General features: G+C 47.7%; 1 protein-coding gene across 5 annotated transcripts in view; it reads left to right on the top strand.

The window, feature by feature from the left end:
- ATG7 (autophagy related 7) overlaps positions 1–21,944 on the top strand; it is a 2,414,869-nt gene that overhangs the window by 1,003,201 nt on the left and 1,389,724 nt on the right. For all 5 annotated transcript variants that reach the window (XM_069643921.1, XM_069643925.1, XM_069643922.1 and 2 more), the window contains one exon: positions 13,318–13,476. In XM_069643921.1, the coding sequence (XP_069500022.1) occupies positions 13,318–13,476 (159 nt within the window). The remainder of the gene's footprint in view (positions 1–13,317; positions 13,477–21,944) is intronic.

Here is a 21,944-nt window from a genome sequence, read left to right as displayed (position 1 = left end):
AGGGGACTGCAGATTTAGACCTTAAAATTGGGCGACACAAGGTGAAGCACCCCGTCATAGTTTAGACTCCAGAGGGCACACCATGTTTACTAGGGAATGACATCCTGCGTAGATTGTCCCCCCTCATAGATTGTGTAAACAAGGTCTCCTGGACCCAGACTAAACAACCAATAAAATTAAAACATAGTGTCAACCATGTTATTTTAAATCGCACGTGCCACATGGTTGAACAGAAACCTGACCAAATTGAATTCCATTTCCAAAACCACCAAATCCCTGACGTGACAGTAATTGCAGTAGGACAACAAACTGGTGAGGGGAAATCCTCTCTATTTCTGAAAATCAACCTTCCTTCCAGTCTCAAGTGGCATTCCACACTGCAAGGGAATACTCTGAAATTCTATACAAATTCACAATCAGAAAATCCCACTCATATAATCCAAAATGATGAGAAATCAGCTCAAAGCTTGGCTGACATTCAGAAAATTGGAAAGCAGTTGTTCATGCCCATCCAGTTAAATGGAGGGGAAGGACTCTGTTATCGCCCGAGTGCGCGTGACCAACGGTAAGAGCTTCATCAGCAGGGCCAAGTTCTGAAAACTCCCAAAAGATCCAGCCATTCCCACATTTAAATTGTTAGACAAATGGGAAATGGTCCTGGGAACACCCAATTCCAAACATCTCCTGGTGTATGCTCAATTTTTCTATAGGCAACAAGAGCATAGCCCATAATTGTTGGGTCGTGCGAGATGTGCCTGCTGGATTATATGTAGGCAGTGACATTCTCTGCCATTAGTTTGGACCTAATAAACTTCAAAGCCTGGTCCCGATTAGCGGGTAATCCCATGGACTTTGATGGGTTCCATGTAATAATGTCGGCACAAAAATCTCGCCATGCAAAAATATTGCCGAAAAATGGCCGTTTTTTTGTGGCAACATTATTGCATGGAACATGCGGAGGACACCCCCGCAACCGCCAATTTTTTTTTTTTTACATTTTATTTTTTTGCCCATGTCCTCATATATATGGTCAACCATATAATATCGCTGCAACCTTTTCCCGGCGATGATATTTACGGCAACCATATATATGGGGATAATATTACCTGATAGCCTTTGATGATCCAGAGAAAGCATTTCGGTCAGCTCAACTGCTGCCATATGCAGTTGAAATTCAGATTGGAGAGGAAGTCACCATCCCAGAACGGACCTGACAATTCTCACTGGAAGTAAAAATTAAGAGGACAGAAACTGAAAAATCCTGATGCATGTTCACCTCAATGCCTATTTCCAACAGCAAGGGTTGGGGTTAAACCCAACACCACTAGTCAATACAGAACACGACACCATTCCAATAGAGGTGGATGACAGCGACCTTCGGAGTATCACACTGGGCGCAGGCACCATTATTGGAATGGCGGTTGATGACATTTTTCCATAGATTTAGGTAACGAACTGGTAGGACCAATCCCTAATGACTGTTTTGACAGTGATAGCGACAATGACACAACACCAGACAGGATCTTCACCCGGCATGGGTGGAATTTCCTGGTGTACTCTTCCTGCCCTTATGGCAAGGAAGAGGTGACCTGTGACTTCAGGAGGGATGAGGTGATCTTTCAAGTCCACCAGGACTGCCTTCCCCACCTGAAGCCATCAGTCCAAGTCAGTACTTTAACCAGGGACTTCTCCGCCCAGCTGGAGGAGGCCGCTGAGATAGCCAAACCAGAAGTCTTTCCGGGCTTCAGGCAGATGCTTGAAGAGAGAGTCAACCTAGCTGATGCCTGTGAGACTCTTGAGCAAAAGCAAAAATTGAAACAAGTTTCCTTAGATTTTCAAGATCTTTTTGCGGTGGAGTCATATGACTGTGCCCGCACCGAAATCCATACAATTCCCACGGACCCTGATATGACTCCAGTGTTTGTGAAGTAATATGGCTTGCCTCTCGCATCAATGGAGTCCTTACAGAAATAATTAAGAACCTTGAGTCCCGTGGGATAATTCGTCCAGTCCACAGCACCTTCAGTAATCTGGTGCTGGGGATTTTGAAACCAAACAGCCCGTGGAGACTCTGTGCCGACCTAAGGGAGTTCAACAAACGGGTCCATACTTCCAGATGGCCCCTTCCCTACATTGACAAAGGGCTGGCCCAGATCTAGGGGTCAAAGGTATACACTGCAACTGACCTGACCAATGGCTACTGGACTGTACCTGTCAGTAGGGAGGACCAATACAAGCTGGCCTTTACCTTTGGGGGGCAGCATTACACTTGGACCCGGACTCCCTTCGGATACATAAACTCAGGCAATTAATTTAATATCTTTCTGCATAAGGCTATGCCCGACTTGGGTGAAAGGGGTAACCTGGCCTGTGTAGATGATGTTCTAAACAAAAGCTCAACTGTGGAGGAACACATGGCGGAGATCCGTTATGGTCTGACACAGTCGAGGGCTGCCGGAGCAAAACTCTTTCCAAAAGCCGCAGTGGTGCAAGACCCATGCCAATTTCTTGGGGCATGAGATTACTCCTGAGGGTCTCTGTCCCCAGGAAAAGAAAGTAGAAGCATTCCAGAAACTTAAAGACCCCACAACTCTGCGGGAGCTAAGGAGCCTCCTTTGGCTCACTAATTACATTAGAAAGATCTTTGAGGATTACGCAGAGATCACAACACCCCTGATCCACCTGTTGAAGGGGCGGGTCAATTGGGAGTGGGGTCCAGAACAAGCCGAGGCAGTAAGACAACTCAAAAGAAGTCTCTCACAAGCGACTTGCCTAGCTTACCCTGTCAAAAACAAGGAGTTCTTCTTGGAGACAGGGTTCTCAAATCATGCTTGACTGCAGTATTATACTAAAAGCATGACAAGGTCAATAAAGTAATCTCCTAAGCGGGTAAGACTTTATCCTCTGTGGAGGAAAATTCAACGATTGTGAGAAGGCACTCCTGGCAACAGTGTGGGCAGTGAAGAATTACCGCCCGTTTATCCAGGGGGAACACATAATAGTGGAGACTCCACACCAGCCTCTGCAATATCTTCAAAGTGACAGAATCGGGGCCGGAAATGTGAGTAATTCCCGAATTACCTCCTGGATTCTGTCAATGCACGGCTTTTCTGTGGAGGTCAGATATGGCAAAAACAAGAAGAGTCCCCACGCGCAAGTTCTGACTGACTTGTATGATTGTGCCAGAGAAAACTGTCTCGAGGACTGAAGTCTTAAAATCAAGGACAACATGGAGGCATACCGTAATTCCCCACACAGTCTAGGAAGAAGACAAGTGTGAGGGAATGCCCACTGTCTGTGGATAGGTGCTCCTACCATGTTCACAACAACGGGGAAAGGAACTTGTGGCTGGCGTGGGGAATGCATGGGTGAATGATGCCCCAAAACCTTCCGCTGGGTACAAAATCAGTCCCCGGAGTAGCCAAGTGGCAGAGCTGATGGCTGTGCATCAAGACATCCTCACTGCTGTCCAACACCAACTCCAGGAACTGGTCCTAATCAGTGATTCAGATTATGTACGGAACGGGTTCGTGGAGCACCTGGTTAATTGGAAAACCAGAGGCATGCTATGTGCTAACAATAAACCACTGAAACATGGAAAATTAATACAGAATATTGATGATCTGGTCACCTCGAATGGTATAACCATCTACTGGAAAAAGATTAAGGGTCATTCTAAAGTAGAGGGACCAGACAAAACTGGAAATGACCTAGCTGATCAGCTGGCCAGAACCGGAGCCATCCAAGGGGATTTACTTGAGATCGAGTCTCTGTTGGGGGAAATCCAGGTCACTGCTGTCACTAGGTCCCAGACAAATGCTCAGAATGAACTCTCAACTGCCCAATGGAGTAAGGAGATCCCAGATGCTGATTTGATTACGGCTCAAAAAGGGGATCCAATAATTAGTAAGTTTTATCAACACATTGAGGACCCTGAGAACTTTCCCCTGACGGATACCGATTACATTGGGAAAGAGGACCTTAGAGTGTTGATGAAATGTCCAAAAATGTTCTGAATCCAAGACGATTTGTTGGTGAGGGTGTCCATATCTGGCCATGACCAGTGGGTGGTCCCTACCTCATTCGGAAGCCTCATGCCAAGTCAGGCCCATGATGCGGCCACAGCCAGTCATCAGGGTTTCATACGACATTAGAACTCTTGTGAGAGGTTGCATACTGGCTTCACATGGGGCAGGACCTCGACCAATACTTGAAGGGGTGTCTTGTGTGTGCACAATTTCAGCCAACATCACTCAGACACTGTGCTCCCCTCCAAAAGAGGGGGATGACACTGCCTTGGTCAGATTTGCAAGTCAATTTTATTGGGCCCGTACTTCGCTCCTCTAGGGAGAACAAGTACATGTTGACCGTAACATGATTGTTTACTAAATGGGTGGAATGTCTCCCGGCCCCAAATTGCAAGGCAGAAACATCAGCTGCCCTGATGATCAATCACATCTTCTCGCGTTTTGGACTACACCAAAGGATTGAGTCAGACCGAGGTAGCCACTTCACTAACGAAGTGATGACAAAGATGTGGGAGATACTTGGGGTAAAAAGAGAAAATGAACATTGCATACCATTGTCCTCTAGTGGTGGAGTTGAGAGGTACAATACAACTATTGTGAGCATATTAAAAAAAGTTTGTGGCAGATTCTGGGCTAAGTTGGGACATTCGATTACCCCTTGTCCTGATGGCCATCAGATCTACCCCTTCTTCTGCAACAAAAAGGTCTCCGTTTCAGCTGATGACTAGACGAAGGATGTTGCTACCCCAGCATCTGCTCTACAGGACCCAAGAGCAGATCTTGATAAATGCCTCCACAACTCATGAGTATGTTAAGAATCTGAGGAAACACCTTCAACATGCTTTTGCCTATGCTCAGCGGAATCTTGAAAGATCTGCAGACAGTATGAAGACCCACTATGATCTTAAGACAACTAAAAAGGAATATCAAGTAGACCACCAGGTCTATTTGTACAATTTCCAAAGGAACCAAGCCAAAGAGCGCAATTTCCTCCCCACTTGGTGGGGTCCTTTTGAAATTGTGGACAGAATTTCACCAGTCGCCTACAGAATTTGCATCCCGAAGGGCAGCTTGACAGAAGGGGAAGAAAAGTGGGTCCACATAAACCAGCTAAAGAGTTGCCACCCGAGGCATACTTTGCAGCAGATAGAAGGGCTTACCGGAAACTCAGGACGCCTAGAAAAATGATTAAATCTTCATTGATTACACCTAAGAAAATGAGTAAAGGATGTCTGAAAAAATAGAAAGGGAATATTGCCAATTGTTAAGGAATGCACGTGTCTTTCCCACTGTTAACATCCCCCAAAGATGTGTGGACACAGTAGTGGGAACATTTCCATTACCATGCTATGTTCTGTCTTCTAGTATTTGAATTAAGAATCATCCCAAGAATAACCAAGGAGGACTCCTCGGGGACCGGAAAAAGAACCAAGAGCCCGGAGTGTCGCTCACCACCCCCAATCAGAACCAGCAAGGAGAGCGTGTTGCATCTCTCGTTGAGGGGAGAAACAACCAGATTTTTCCACATGAACCAAAAGAAAAATAATACCACTTTCCCAACTCCCACATGACTGGATGTCACGAGGGAGTCATGGGGTGGGTATGTGGAGTATTTTTATCCACGCCGCTGCGCGACACTGCACCCCTTTGCCAATGGGGAAAGGAAATTGCCACGAATGGAGGCAATAACTCTGGTGCGCCCTAAGTCTGCAAAATTGCGCAGAGTTCATAACCCACCAAAAGAGCTGCATGCCTGCCACATACATCGGCAAAGTGGTGTAAAAGCAGGAATCACTGCTGACATCCGTCATCTGTCATCAAGGCTGTCATCTGTCACTGGAAACAAGCCCACAGAATGGCTAAAATCTGAAAATGCCCCTAAATAGTTTCCTAATCAGTGGCAATCTTCAAAGTGCTGTTTTGGCGCCAAATTCAGTTTTTTTCCCTAGTGAATTATTGAAAGGAAACTGTGCTGGAATCATGGATCCTCCAGGCAGTCAGAGGAATCCAGGCATCACAGCCTGACAGCTGCCTAAAGAAATTGGCTGTAAAACTCAGCTTAAAGGTATTTTCTTTGTCCTGAAAAATTGCAAAATTCACTATTTCAAGCATGTTGGTGAAGAGCTAATTCTTTTAAAATATGAAATACTTCATACACTGTGCTTATATTTTATATTTGAAATGAAAATACTTTAATGTCCAAGAGCCCTGTCTGGGGCCAATCCACATGTGAATTTTGATCTGACAGTGCCTGGCCTGGGAAAACTGACATCTCCGTTTGACACTCGCTTGAGAACAGGAAGGCTAATGGCTGTTAATGGTTCACTCATAATCCCAGCATGCCACTCAATGGGGCTGCATTAGACATTCGTCTGCTGGCTGACCAAAGAACAAAGGACATGCTGAGAATTGGCCTCTGCAAGGAGGAGCAGGATGTGGGGGAGGTTTCTCAGTGAACTTCAAAGGAATGGCCCTCTTCTCACTTTGGAAGTAAGAAGAAAAAAAACCTGGACTGGATTTTGAATGGAAATTACTTGTTTTGGCCTCAGAACTTCATGTCATTTAACATGACACCCAAAATAAGTAGACAAGTGAAAAATATAAACTTATAAATCTGAACTCATGCTAGACAGTTGAAGATGTGGCAGGAGTTCCTACTACATAAGGAACCAAAGATACACTAAAACACTGATTGTGGCAAAACTATTAATGTTGCAAGCTTAAAATTGTATGTACACAATCCACTGATCAGCGCCCAGAGGTTTATCGAAATAGAAATGATTAATCCCAAGTGTTATGGGTAAAATTGATAAAAATCCATAGAATAACCAATACAGCTCTCACAAAGATGGAAATTGAATGTAAAGGTAGACAATCAAATGTGAAAAATATGTCTAATTTTATGAGGGTACATAATGGTAGAAATGTACATTTGTGCAAAAGTATGTTTTGGGTAAAAATCCAGGTGGGAGTTCCTAAATCCTGTCATAAAATGACAGCTCTGTTTAGGCTGCCAACCAAAACACAGCGCACGCCTGTAGCCACTCACAGACATGAGGGTGTGTTTTGAAGTTCTGCCCACGCCATAAAATTTGTAATGGATACATTTAGGAAGGGCACTACACATAAGGCACTGCGTCCAGAACCCATCCAGATGTCTGGGCAGCACCTTATTGCAGAACCTTTCAACTTGTAGCTGACTCCAGAATTCTTTGAAAGATCCAGATTTCTTGGCAGAATCCAGACTCTAGCATTGCAAAATTATTGCTAGCCTGACCCAATTGCAAAAAATCCCAAACTTGAAGGGACTTAATTTTAATTCAGCGTGGCTGGCTACCATTAGGCTTACCCGCTGAAAACTTGCATCCGGCTTTCTACCATGTCCTGTAACCAGAAGGGGCCCTTCCAAAGCCAGTCTAAGGTGCAGTCCAAACTTGACCAGAACCGTGCCGCTGATCCAAATCCCTCCAGAGGTGCCTGTTTGCCGGTAGACCTGCCCAATCCAATGACCAGAACTGACGGTCCAATTTAATTACAAAGGACTGTAAGTATGAATAGGAAGAACAGTGACCCATAATATATCTGCATTGTATGATCCCAATCTCAAACCCATCCCATCTTTAATTCAGAACCATAGTATTGTTAGAACTATCCTTGTGCTGACTTTTCTCACATCTGTCTTATTAAACCATAACTCCTTATTGATTTGATTAAGAAAAGTAATTCCAAAACCAAACAAACTAGACTATCACGCATGTAGAGTTATGATCGGCCGTGAATAAATGATTCCTGTGTGGCATTCTCTTTTTCGTAGCCCTTAATATAGTATAAGAAAACTTACCTGTCATTTTTAAACTCAAAATTTCTATTTTCCATTTCCACGCCTATTTGGCAAAAATGCCTCGCATGAAAACCTCTATAACTCCTTTAGTTTTAAAGATAGAAACGAAATTTCAACTCCCACTTGTACCTAACATCCTTAGCTATCTCTATTCAGCCGTTATATCAATAATCGCATAAGGAAAACTTTGCCGTGAATTGACATTTTGACAAGTTATACACGTGTGAATGTCACGACCCTCGCCCAAAACCCCCTCTGGCAAACCCATTGGCCAGGTGGAGGCAGGACTCGGGCCTCTAGAGCCTGGCATCCTCTTCAAAAGCCCTCATGGGGCCAGTCCTGGCGCCTATGGCGCCAGGATAATACACCATGAAAAACAATGTGCTTGGGAACTACTTTATTGTATTGTCAGCCATCATGGAGGCATCCACATAGCTTGGTTCCTTAGAACCAAGCTATGCGCTCTAGTGTTTTGGGTGTGGTAGCCTAGGGACTACCTTACATGGACTATTTTGTTGGGGCTATTTAAACCACACCCAAGAAAGACAACACGCTTCGCGTTACTTTGCAGCTTGCAAAATGACGCTCACTGTGCCCAACTATTCCTTCGAACCTTGGAGAAGTAGAACCTGCAAGGAGACAAAAGGAACATCATCAGCGGCAGCATCTTACCTGCAGTCTTCATCTTTAAACACTCGCAGCTACTGAGAACAGTTTCCTCAAATCTGCACGCCTCCCGGACAGAACGACCTGAAAGAGGAAGATAGAGGCAACATTAAAGAAAGCAGTAGAGACATTTACAAATTATGAACTGCTCAAAAGGCTTACCTGGCTGGTCGCCTCTCGGCTGGCACCACTCCGGACATTTCACTCGCGCTGAAGAACACCGCGACCTACAAGGAAGGAAAATGCAGGTTAGCAAAGGCAAGACTTTGCAGCGCTGCGCATAGCGCTTACTTACCGCATCATAGCGCTCTTAATGCGCCATCATTTACCAGCGGGCTTAACCAAGCCAGTTCGTCACGCTGAAACTCTGCATACCTAAGGGAGAAAAAAGAGACATTTTAAACAAAGAAAGGCATGCAGGATAGCAACAAAACTAAAGAACAGCAATAAGACCTAGCTGAACAATATCAAACAGGCCGGCGTCGGTGAAGTAACTGGACCGCACTCGCCCATGAAAGACAACGCGCCCCTGCAAAGAAGGCAGGACAAAGAGCATGCCTAATTCTACCACAAGGTGAGGAGAGGGTGTCATAGGGAATGAAATCATACGGGGGTGGAGGGAGGATACTTACCCCAGTCAGTCAGTCTTGAACACAGTCCTCCTGTATTTTCAGGCAGAACCTTCCCCGCAGACCACATCAGGGCAAAGCTGAGAAGCATACCAGCGAGTAACCCGGCTGGGTGGCGTCCCTGTGGATACCAGGTGAGCGTAACAGTGAATTAGCTTTAAAATATTTCCCACTTTGACTTTGAGATTTCAAATGTTTTCTTTTGATTACATCATTGCTTTTGTTTGCTTGCATCCTTTCAAAGCGGCTCCCGTAGAAATGTATAATAATTTAAGCAGTTTTGACCACATTTGGTGTTTTGCTCAGCCAATTTCAAAGCCATCCTGACAGTTGAAAAGTCAATTCCGTTTTTCTCTTGTGTTTAAAGGGGGAAGGCGGGAATGATATTCTGTTTGGTCTGTGTTATTCCTGAGTAACTGCTCTCTCCTCACATCTATTTAAATTGCCTATTGGTGGTTTGAGGGGTGTTGCGGGGGGAACCCCTAACCACAGTTCTATCTGTTTCAAACCGACCCAGAAGTATCCTTTTCTTTCCTGCATTTGTTTTTGTGCTCAGTACTTGATTCCTAGTGCATTAAAGATATTATTCAGTGTTCTATCACCCCAATGGTGATTGTTGTTACCTGTTAAAATATATTGTGATTTAAATTCTAAATGCATAAATAAATATTTACCTTTGCAAACTAGCCTCATTCCTGGTTCAGCGTGACCGGGGGGGTCTCAGGAGAAGGGTGTGATATGAGTGGTATATCATTCAGAATATTGAACTTATAGATAAAAATAAATAAGGGTTTCATTTGCGCACTACATGCTGGGCGAGACTTGAGTGTGTGCCAGATTGAAATCACTTACACCACCTGCCACTCTCCCTACACCCATATCTCCCTATATTCACCCAGCCCCAACCTCTCTCTACACCTACCCGCCATTCTCCCACCCGCATCCTCTCCCACCCGCCACTCTCCCTACACCCACCCACTCCCCTGCCACTCTCCCTACACCCACCCGCCACTCTCCCTACACCCACCCGCCACTCTCCCTACACCCACCAGCCACTCTCCCTATAGCCACCCACCCGCCACTCTCCATACACCCACCCGCCACTCTCCATACACCCACCCACCAATCTCCCTACACCCGCCACTCTCCCTACACCCATCCACCGTCTCGCCACTCTCCCTACACCCACCAACCCCCTCCCCTACTATTTACACAGTCAGTTGGAAAACATTCCACTAGTAAGAGCAGCCCATTATCACAATCTAATATACTACAAAACACAACCTATCAGATTCTGAACAAGTTCAGCTCCTCTGAAGTAGGAGCAAAATGGCACTTCAGTTACTTTAAAAAGGGGTAAAAAGACAAAGTTAAAAAAATTAAATACTTTTAGAGGTAGGGCAAATCGTTTCAGTTCACTACAACCAGCAATTCAATTCAAAACGCCTGGGCCAAAATCAATGGTTCAGAGTCTTGGCTAGGATAGCACAGTTCTGGTAGTAAACGGTTACGTTTTTGCCACAGTTTTTAGAAGTAGTTGGTCAGACGAAAAGTTATATGTCGGTTTAGGGAAGGACAAGCCTTCAAAGTTGGGTAACATTCAAAACTTTCACAGCGGCAGAAAGGACTTCTTGACCGCACTTGCACAGTACCTTTTAAGTGAAGAAGAGCTGTAGCTGATGCAGTTTCTCCTGGCAGCTCCTGCAGATCTCACTGTTCCTGAACTTCAGTCGTGGGGACAAGGAGGAGGATGTCGGTATGTTCCTGTACTGTCCAGGGAAGAGGCCACAAGCTTGGTTTAAGGTGTGAGTGCCTTAAACACCACAAACTGATATCCTTCTCACTGGCTATCTGGTTTTCAACAGCACGCTGAAGAAAATTGGAACAGTATAGAGACGGTGTACAGGTGACTTGCGAGTTGGTTGTTCCCACCAAACTCAAGGGAGGAAGTCTTCCTTGAAGGGCTTCTCTGTCGAGGGAGTTTCAGGCAAACCGGACATGCAGCAGGGCTTCACCAGTGGACCAGGAGTTGCAGCAGCCGTCTTCCTTCAGCTCGTCTTCGGTTCTCTCGTTCCAGTGGTCGACTCTGCTTTCCAAGTCCCAGAGGCCTGCATTTAAACAGTTCTCCCCCATTAATTCCAGCCTGGCTGTCACTCACCCAGCAGGGTGGCTGTCCTTGCCAGACAGTCAGCCGGCCAATCACGCCAGAGTGCATTCAGGTCTTCTAGGAGACTAAGCGCAGGGAGTTTCAGGCACCTCCCTCACATCCTGTCTGCCCCAGACACTCCGGCGCCACAGGAGGGCTTTTGCACTGAAGGCCGCCAAAGGCCAACGAACAAAGGCGCCAAACCTGGTTTGGCGCGCAGAGTTAAACACAAGAAAGACCTTTCCTAAAAGAAACGGCGAAATATGTTGGTCGGAGTCTCTTTTTACAGATAGGTCTTGGCTGCCAGATTGAAAAACATGGCTGCCCCGATTTTTAGCTACTGGTGTTTGCGGTCGGGAAAATCATGGTAGTTTGTTCTAAACCACTGCCAGCAGCCATTTCAAGAGGGAATGGGTAATATTTAACTGTTGCATGAGTGTTTAGATGGAAGATGCTAGGCAACCCCTCCAGCACTCTATAGGAAGATAGTGTGTACAGGGTCTGTAAAAAGACTAGCAAAGTCAATTTAACTTTACATGCTCTGGGAGACAGTAATCAGTCCCAGAGAAGGTATTTAAACCTTGGCAAGTCTGAAAGACATCCCTGTGCCACTGCACTGAAGGTGCTGTGTGACACACAAGAAAAAGATGATGCCTATGGAGTTGTTTTAAAACTCCATATCCAAAGAACACAAAAGTAAAACACACATCAAAATACATGCAAGAGTGGGAAAAAAAGGCTCACACTCTTTCCAGCTAAAAATGTAAATCCTAGAAATCCAGCAAATTTGCTGGGGGTCTCAAAAGGTAAGAGAAATTAGCACATTCTTAAGGATTCCATCTAACAACAACCAACCCACCCACCCACCCGCCGCTCTCCCAAAGCCCACACACCCACCCACCCGCCGCTCTCCTAAAGCCCACCGACCCGGCCGCCCCCCCCACAGGCCGCTCTCCCAAATGACCACCCACCTGCCCGCTGGCCGGCCGCTCTCCCAAAGCCGACCCATCCGCCGGCCAGCCGGCCGCTCTCCCAAAGACCACCCGCCGGCCGGCCGCTCTCCCAAAGCCCACCCACCCGCCCGCCGGCCGCTCTCCCAAAGCCCACCCACCCGCCCGCCGGCCGCTCTCCCAAAGCCCACCCACCCGCCCGCCGGCCGCTCTCCCAAAGCCCACCCACCCGCCCGCCGGCCGCTCTCCCAAAGCCCACCCACCCGCCCGCCGGCCGCTCTCCCAAAGCCCACCCGCCCGCCCGCCGGCCGCTCTCCCAAAGTCCACCCGCCCGCCCGCCGGCCGCTCTCCCAAAGTCCACCCGCCCGCCGGCCCCTCTCCCAAAGCCCGCCCGCCCGCCCCTCTCCCAAAGCCCGCCCGCCCGCCCCTCTCCCAAAGCCCGCCCGCCCGCCCCTCTCCCAAAGAACACCCACCCGCCCGCCCGCCCCTCTCCCAAAGCCAACCCACCCGCCCGCCCGCTGGCCGCTCTCCCAAAGACCATCCACCCGCCCGCCCGCTGGGCGCTCTCCCAAAAAACAACCCACCCGCCCGGCATACTCACTAATGTATTGGCAACCCAGCTATACCCAGTCAGCTATTGTGGCATATCAGATCTTAAGTACTTCCAAGGGCAACAGTTCCAACATGCATTTTCCATTGTATTGAGTACATAGCACAAGGACAGGTGAAAAAGAAACATTGGATGGCATTGTGAAGTAACGATTATTCACAGTGCACATGGTTAATAACCTTATACTACTGGGTTTTACCGAATATATAACCTCATCCACTCACTCTGTCTCACCCCTGCCTAACCCACACCCACCAGACCTCCTCTTTAGTGGCTTTGGCTCGGCTGCTCACATCCCCACCAATTCTTGGAATACCCATCTCTCAACCATTACTAATGTCAGTATTCGTCTTAATAATGCTGATGAACAAATGATGCTTCTTCTCATGATTACGTGGACACTTTTGATATTGCATGTTAAAATGTGAAATTTTTGTCTATTAATAGGGATGGGGAGTCCGACACATAACATTTGTGGACAATGCTAAAATCTCATATTCAAATCCGGTTCGTCAACCTCTGTATGAATTTGAAGATTGTCTCAATGGAGGAAAGTCAAAGGCACCTTCAGCAGCAGGAAGACTTCAGAAAATATTCCCAGGAGTGGTAAGTACAATTTGACAGTTGACAAAATAAGCAGCATAACTGAACATCCTACATGCGTGCTCGGTGCAGTTGTAAAAGCCACAGCAGGAAACCAGTGTTCCACTGATATTGATTGAATAAGAACTACACAAACTTGATGCAGCTATCTCTAGTGAAATTTGGGTGCTTAATTATGTAATGTAGCATCCCATGGGAATACCGATCAGAAGTAAAGAAGTATTCTTCCTTTCCTAAGGCACATAAGTTTATTTTTGGATATTTATTAAGTGCATACCTAGCTTCGGAAAGCAACAGGGTGCTTTACAGAGTAATAGGGAAACTTACAGTAAGGGGGGAGTTAGTAACAAGGGGTGTAGCATAGAAATGGTGACCGATTGCTGAAGGGCAGAGGGGTGACAATCCAGAGATGCTGCCAACAGTGGGCGAGAGCCAGGAAAGAGTAGGAGATGCCAGAGTGTCGCTTGGGACAGCACAATCCGAAAGGTACTGAGGAACCAGAAGGGGGGCACGATATAGGTCCGCCTTCCTCCATCTCTGGCCTGCTGGGATCCCTTGCCGCCTGCTCTCTCCCGTGATCCCTTCCCCAGTGAGTACTGGGATGCCGGGAGGTGAGGGCCTACACCTGGGGCCAGCCATGTCATGGTGCTACTTTATATGGGTTTCAGAACCCACCTTGTGGGTTTTGCGTACCAGCACAGGATTGTAGGAGAGCATGCTGAGGAGGGAGGGATGATGGCGGCTGGAGGTGAAGATTTTATGGTGATGGAGAGAGATGTTGCATTGCTGTTGGAGGAAATCAGGGACATGAGAGCTGATGTAGGTGGCAAAGTCGACAATATTAATACTTGACAATATGGAGGAGCGGTTACAGGAGGTGGAACATAACTAGTCCTCCCTGGAAACCCAATTAGATGCAAGAATGAGCTAACTCGAGAGAAGAGAGGCTGACCTGGTGCTAAAGATGGATGATTTCAAAAACTGCAAGAGGAGAAACAACCTCTGGTACTTCGGGAACCCAGAAAGGGAGGGGGAGTTGGAAAGATATCTCAGGCGATCAATACATCAGATTACGAAACTCCTCTTCCGGGACGACTCGATTGATGAGACTAAGATCGAGAGGGTCCACAGAGCCAATGCTCCTCCCGGAGGCCCAAAATGGGTGCTGGCACGATTCCACAACTACCCTGATCGGCTCAAAATTCTGGACAAGGCTAAGAGCAGGGGAGTGGTGACGGTGGGTGCAGCAAGGATCACCATCTTCCAGGACCTGTCCTCACTGACCCTTACAAAGAGGAGAGTGTGCTTGCCTCTGACAAAGTGGCTGAACGCTAAAGGAGTACGCTATTGATTGGGATTCACATTCTCTATCACCCTCGAGCTTGATGGGCAGAGACACAGGCTTCTGACAGAGGAGGAGATACACTGAGTCACAAAGAAGCTACTTGGTGAGTAGGGAACAGCCCACAAATAGAACATGGCGGGGTGCTTGGGAAACTCGGTTTACACGTAAAGGCTCACGTCATGTTCGCTGGGAAGTGAAGTCTCCTGTTAAGAGGGGGGGGCGCTTTTGCTCCGAGGTCTATGGGGGACACAGGAATTCAATATGACTGGTAGAGGTACTGCAGTGATGGGGGGATAGTCTGCGGGTGTGTACATTAAACGTTAAAGGGCTTAATTTCCCTACCAAGAGGTCGTTGGTCGCCAGGGAATTCAAAAGGTTGGATATTGATGTTCTGTTCCTCCAAGAAACCATATATCAGAAGGGTGGCGAATGGAGGATCCTGTGTGGGCACATTGGTAATAAATACTGGGGGTCTGGTATTGCCAGGAAGGCGGTGGTGGGGATCCAGGTCCGGAAAGGGCTACAAATGGAAGTATCAATGGTATGGTCGGACGCTGAGGGGAGATCAGTGTTGATTTCCGGCCTGATCGAGAAGATAAGGGTCACCTTTGCAACGATTTATGCCCAAATCAAGGTCAGAAGAGATTCCCACAAAGAACCCTGGAGAAAATAATGATTGAGGCTCAGGGGCACCTTATCCTTTGCGGCGGAGGGGGTGTGAGGGGCTTTAATGTGTGGATGGACACCAATCTGGACAGACTAGACAAGCAGGGGACCAGGCACCCCACAAACTGGGGGACGTTGAGTTAGGAATGGCTATGGAATTGAACAGGTTAAGGGACATATGGTGTGATGTAATGGAGATGTAATGACTCACTGTTAAAGGATCCGGTCTTCAGAGCAGGCTTCGAGAATAGCATTAAAAAAAAATTCTCCATCAGTGACAAGGGTGAAGTCGGAAGGGGGATGGTATGGGATGCAGCTAAGGCCACATGAAGGGGTTTGCTGATCAGCAAGAAGAGGGAACGTGCACTTCTGGAGAAAGGACTCAGGGAGAGAATAGGTGCTCTTGAGAGATGTGCTCAGTCCTCGCCTGCGGAGAGGGAGGAACGTATTCGGCAAGCAAGGGGTCTGAAGGAAGAACTGAAACTGCTGGAAGACGCAAAGGTGCTTCGTAACCTGCAGTTCTTAAAACAAAAATTCTATTAGAAGGCTGCGGGGACAACAGGTGGACAGATGGGTCACAAAGGTTGAGGGGGGGGGCTAGTGAGGACACAGCGGATGGGATCCAGCAGGCGTTTGCCTCGTTCTAGAAGCGAAGGCCACGCCACTATGGGAGAGATCGACACAAACCTTGAGGGGAACCCCCCTGTCGTCCATATCTGGGGTTGACTCGAGAACATGGACGCTCCAATCGCAGCTGAGGAAATTCTGAATGCAATTGGGGGGAGTGGGTTTCCCAGACTTAAATCTATACTACAGCACAAAACAGTTATGGGGAATGCCACGCAAAAGAGCACTTGGGTAAATGGGAGCAGCTAAATTAGTTCTAAGGCAATGCAAGCTGCTGCACCCCTGTGGAATTAGTAGTTACCTCCACCCTACTAAATTACAGACAGAACAAACATGGTGTGTACACGGTAATGCGCTGCTAGCCTGATTCAGTCGGCTAGATTTCAGATAGACCAGAATGATGCAAAATCAATATGATTGATTTCAATGAGTCAGAGTTCCAACGGAACATTTTATAAGCTTTGTCGACTCTGCCAACACGTGTTTCGAACCTTCCTGGGTCTTTACCAAGGCAAAACTGGATGACAAAATTACATGAAACAAAATAGAAACAAAAGGAAAAAATATATTTCGAAGGGATTGTGTCCACCGACGTATTCCTTATCTTTGATAATACGTTTCCAGCTTGCTGGCCTCGGAAATTTTTTCTGTAGAGGGCGCTGCGCGTCGACGTCCGCCGAGTCGATGTCCCTCGACGGCTACCGTATCGGCGCTGACGTCACCATGCCCATAAATGGCACGCGCGGCGTCCGTTGCTCAGTTCCGTTTTTCCGCGCTTCGTGGGGCCTCGGAACATCGTTGCTCACTTCAGTCAGATAATCTAATCTACATCTACTCGAAATATACCAACTAGTTCTCGATGGCATCTTCATCGTAACCGACAATGCCGCGATCCGGCTTCAAAAAATGTTGAGACTGCAGTAAAGAAATGTCGATAACGGATCCACACAGGATCTGCTTGTGGTGTTTGGGAGCCGAGCACCATTGTTCGGAGTGTGAGGACTGCATGTCCATGACGACGAAAGCCTTGAAGGAGGGCAAGGGGAAGCTCGAGAGAGGTAAGTCAGTCAAAACCTCCTCGAAAGTTTCTTCGGCCGAGTCGAGGTATTCGTCTCCTCGCCGTCGAAAACATTCCCATTCTAGATCTCGAAGTAGCTCCCACCATTCGTCGAGATCAAGACACTCAAAGAAGAGACGTCGAAGATCCCCTTCCTCGTCGTCTTCTGTTTCCCCAGAAAGGGTCTCCTGCCCCACAAAACACAGCTCTCAGGCTGAGTGGGAGGAATTCAGGAAGAAAATGTTAAGCGTCTTCGAGAAAGCGGCATCGACCCCCTCGAAGACAGCTGAGGGTGATACCCCGGGTGAAAAACCCAAAACATCAAAACGCCACGAGTCGCAGCACCCGGCGAAACATCCCACCCGAGAGCGCCACGGTCCCTTTGATGCATGGATCGGCACCATCGACGCCGTTGTCGAAGGGTTCTTTTCAGAGGTCAGAGTATCCTGGATTATCTTCAATTTATGAAGAAGGGGAAGATTCTGACCAGGAAACCTTCGGGTTGCAGAGGACCACACTACCTGTTTCAGAGGATTTCACCTCTGAGGAAAGAAGGTTGAAAGACCTGCAGGAGTCATTACATGAGGCAAGTGGGCTGGACACTTACCCAGAAGTGGATTCTGTTAAGCCAGACCCAGGGGAACATGCCGAAACACCCTATAGAACCCTGATGGCAAGACTTATTGAATTCATGGGTTGGTCTGCGCCTTCGCCTGTTTTTCAACAGGATGACCTGACAGACATATTAGACAAAGGTCCACAGGAGGATCCTGTGGTCCCCTTCCATACAGCCTTACAAAGAAAGATTGCATCTAACTGGGAAACTCCTAAAGTTATCCCTGCTGTCAATAAAAGATTCTCAGCCAAGTATAGGGTAGCTGCTGCTGACCCTGAATACTTAGCGAAACACCCGACTCCAGAGAGCCTGGTGGTCCAAGCGGCAACTTCATCAAGCAGCAGGACCGCTTACCCTACTGTCCCACAGGATAGAGATGACAAGAGGTACGATTCTATGGCAAAGAAAGTCTTCTCTGCTTGTAGTATGGCGTTGAAGTCCATCAACGCCACATGTACGCTCGCCAGTTTCAGTCACACACTGTGGGAGTGTGCTTCATCAGCGGCTGACTGCATACCCGAAGGAGAGGAAAAGAAAGCCTTCCTTAACATTATTAAAGATGGCAAAGATGCCATGTGCGAGTCACTTCAAACTGGCATCGATTCCGCTGACAGTATCAGCAGGGCCATGGCGGCAAGTACAACAATCCGCAGGCATGCGTGGGTGCGAAAGTCTGGCTTTGCTCCAGATGTACAGGCCAGACTTTTGAATATGCCCTTATATGACGGCTCTTCATTATTCGGAAAAAAGGCTGATGACAGTCTGGAAAAGTTGCAGACATCTAAAGCAGCAGCAAAATATTTAGGAGCTGCTATCCGCCAAACTCCTTTTCGCCCGTCAGGAACCTCTGGGAGAGGAAAGTCCTTTCGCTATTATTCCGCATTCGGGAAAGGCAGAGGACAGCCGGCTCAAAGAGGCCAAAGGCGATCCACCCGAGGTGGACGGGTCAAAAGTACTAAGACCGCAGCAGCAGCAGGTGCCTCTTTACCCTCGGCATCTGCATCAGCCGCCCCCAAACCACTCTGAGGTCTTTCCACACAAGACACCTGTAGGGGGCAGGTTAACTCAACATCTGACGGAATGGTAGGCTATTACGTCAGATGCTTGGGCATTGGAGACAGTTGCCCCGGGTTACTGCCTACCCTTTCTACACATCCCTCCGAGTCATCCACCGGGGAACAGCTCTCTCAAAGTTCCAGATCCGCTCCTCTTGCAGGAAATTATAGACCTGCTAGAGAAAGGTGCCATAGAACCGGTAACTGCAGCGGACAGGAACAAGGGCTGGTACTCCCCCTACTTTCTCATACCAAAGAAGGACGGAGGACTGAGACCCATCCTGGACTTACGAGAATTGAACAAGTTCCTCAGGAAGGACAAGTTCAAGATGGTAACTCTTTCTCAGATCCTTCAGGCCCTCCAGCTCCAGGACTGGCTGGTATCTCTGGACCTTCAGGATGCTTATTTCCATGTGCCAATCCATCCCAAACACGGGAAATACCTGAGGTTCGCAATTGGCGACTTTCATTATCAATTTCGAGTTCTGCCATTTGGGCCGACCTCCACCCCGAGGGTCTTCACCAAGCTAATGTCGGTAGTGGCTGCGAGTCTAAGGAGGGAAGGGATCCACGTCTACCCCTACTTGGACGATTGGCTGATCAGGGCTGTATCTTCGGAACGAGCTCAGACCCAGCTAGATTATGTCTGCCACTTCCTTCTCAAACTGGGCTTCTCCCTTAATTTAAAGAAGTCACAGATGATACCATCACAGAGACTCCAGTTCATTGGAGTGGTCCTGGACACTTCCCTGGGAAAAGCCTTGCCACCAGAGGTGAGGGCTCAAGATATTCTGCAGATGGTCAACAAGTTTCAAAATGCCCAACGTCTCCCAGCCTTAAGACTTTTTGAGGTTGCTAGGCCTCATGGCATCCTGCATCTTCCTTGTGCCAGAGGCTCGCCTGAGAATGAGATCTCTTCAGTGGGCACTGAGAACTCAGTGGTCGCAATTCTCAGGGAGAATGACAGATCTCCTCCGGATTACGGACAAGGTAGCCCGCGACCTTCAATGGTGGGCCCATCCAGAGAACATCTTGAAAGGAGAACTGTTTTGGCATCCATGGCCGGAGATAACAGTAGTCACAGACGCCTCACTCACGGGGTGGGGAGCCCATGCCAATGACTTGACCATCAGCGGTCGTTGGTCTCCATCGGAGTCCAGACTACACATCAACCTATTGGAGCTGAGAGCGATCAGACTAGCGCTGAAAGCTTTCCTGCCATCAGTACCAGGGAGAAATGTCCTAATAATGACGGACAACACGGTGGTCATGCACTACCTCAACAAAAGAGGAGGCGTAGGGTCAATGCCGCAAGCACCAGCAGGAAGTGCGATCTGTTCTGTTCAAGGGAATTTCCCCCGAGAGGAGCTCTAGGAGACGCGTTCGTAGTGGACTGGGAGTTTCCACTCCTTTACGCGTTTCCACCAGTCCCTGTTATTCCTCAAATGATCAGGAGGTTGAGAAGATTCCTGAAAACCATGATCCTAATTGCCCCGGACTGAGCCGGGAGAACGTGGTACCCGGACCTTTTAGATATGTCCATAGGCCCTCCAATCCGTCTTCCACTCAAAGAGAATCTTCTCTCGCAGAAGGGAGGTCAGGTTCTCCATCCAGACATCAGGACCCTAAACCTTCACGCTTGGCTTCTGAAAGGGTGAGGTACAAGGATTGGGATCTCCCTGATGACGTCATGGAGGTGTTGCTTTCGGCCAGAAGGCCAGCAACAAAGTCTTTATACCGCTGGCATTGGAACAAATTTTGCAGCTGGTGTAGAGAAGAGAATATCAACCCTTTTTCATGTGGTACACCAACGGTGTTATCGTTTCTACTGTACTTGGCAAACTCAGGCCTTCAAGTTGGCACTGTAAAAGGCTATCTCGCTGCGCTTTCAATCTTCAAGCGCACTGCGGAGGAACCATCGTATTTCAAACTACCTCTAGTGATACAATTTCTCAAGGGATTAACTAATGTTTATCCTCCAAAACCATTCCAAGTTCCCTTATGGGACTTAAATTTAGTCCTAAACTTCCTAATGGGCACTCCATTCGAACCACTTCACTCTTGTTCGCTGAGATTTCTCACTCTTAAAACTGTTCCATTGGTAGCACTAACATCTGCTAGGATGGTGAGCAAGCTACAAGCGCTCTCCTGTAAACCCCCACATAAAGTTTTCCACAAGGACAAAGTTGTCCTACAGGTGAAGCCTAATTTCATCCCAAGGGTGGTTTCTGAATTTCATATTACTCAGAAAATTACCTTACCTTCGTTCTACCCTCCTGCCCACCCGGGGAAAGAGGAAGAAAGACTACATAGGCTGGACCCAAGGCGAGCTCTAAGCCTTTACATCAGTAGAATGGCGAGGATCAGGCAAGCAGACCAACTGTTTGTAGGATACTCAGGTCACAAGTTGGGATTACCCATAACAAAAGAAACCATTTCCAGGTGGATTATTTTGGCCATTCTGGAATGTTATAAACTGGCAGGGAAAGAGCCACCCCAAAATCTAGGGTTCATTCAACCAGGGGTATCGCAGCCTCTTCGGCCCTCCAAAGAGAAGTACCGGTCAGAGACATATGTGCGGCTGCCACATGGTCGTCCGCACATACATTCACAACATTTTACAACCTGGATTCCTCCACTAGTCAAGAGACCAGATTTGGCAAAGCCGTATTACATTCGGTCCATCCCTAAAGGGAAACATGACATTCTTACTCTCACCTCCAATTACATGCCACTGCTATGGGAGTCTATCAAAGATAAGGAATACGTCAGAGGACACAATCCCTTCGAAGAACAAGTTAATTCTTACCTTGTAACGCTCTTTCGATGGGATGTTCCTCCGACGTATTCCTTATCGCCTCTCCCATCCATCCCCGCAGTAAGACTTCCCTTGTGGTTGCAGTTTACGCTCCTTCAAGGTCAATAACCAATTCAGGCATGACTTTTCTTATGCTACAAAATGAAACTGAGCAACGGACGCCGCGCGTGGCTAATTATGGGCATGGTGACGTCGGCGCTGATACGGTGGCCGTCAAGGGACATCGACTCGGCAGACGTCGACATGCAGCGCCTTCTACAGAAAAAATTTCTGAGGCCAGCAAGCTG

Source organism: Ambystoma mexicanum, chromosome 2p, assembly GCF_040938575.1.
Source record: "Ambystoma mexicanum isolate Mex_15411 chromosome 2p, UKY_AmexF1_1, whole genome shotgun sequence".
In the NCBI taxonomy this organism is placed as follows: domain Eukaryota; kingdom Metazoa; phylum Chordata; class Amphibia; order Caudata; family Ambystomatidae; genus Ambystoma; species Ambystoma mexicanum.
This window is presented reverse-complemented; position numbering and strand designations above follow the sequence as displayed.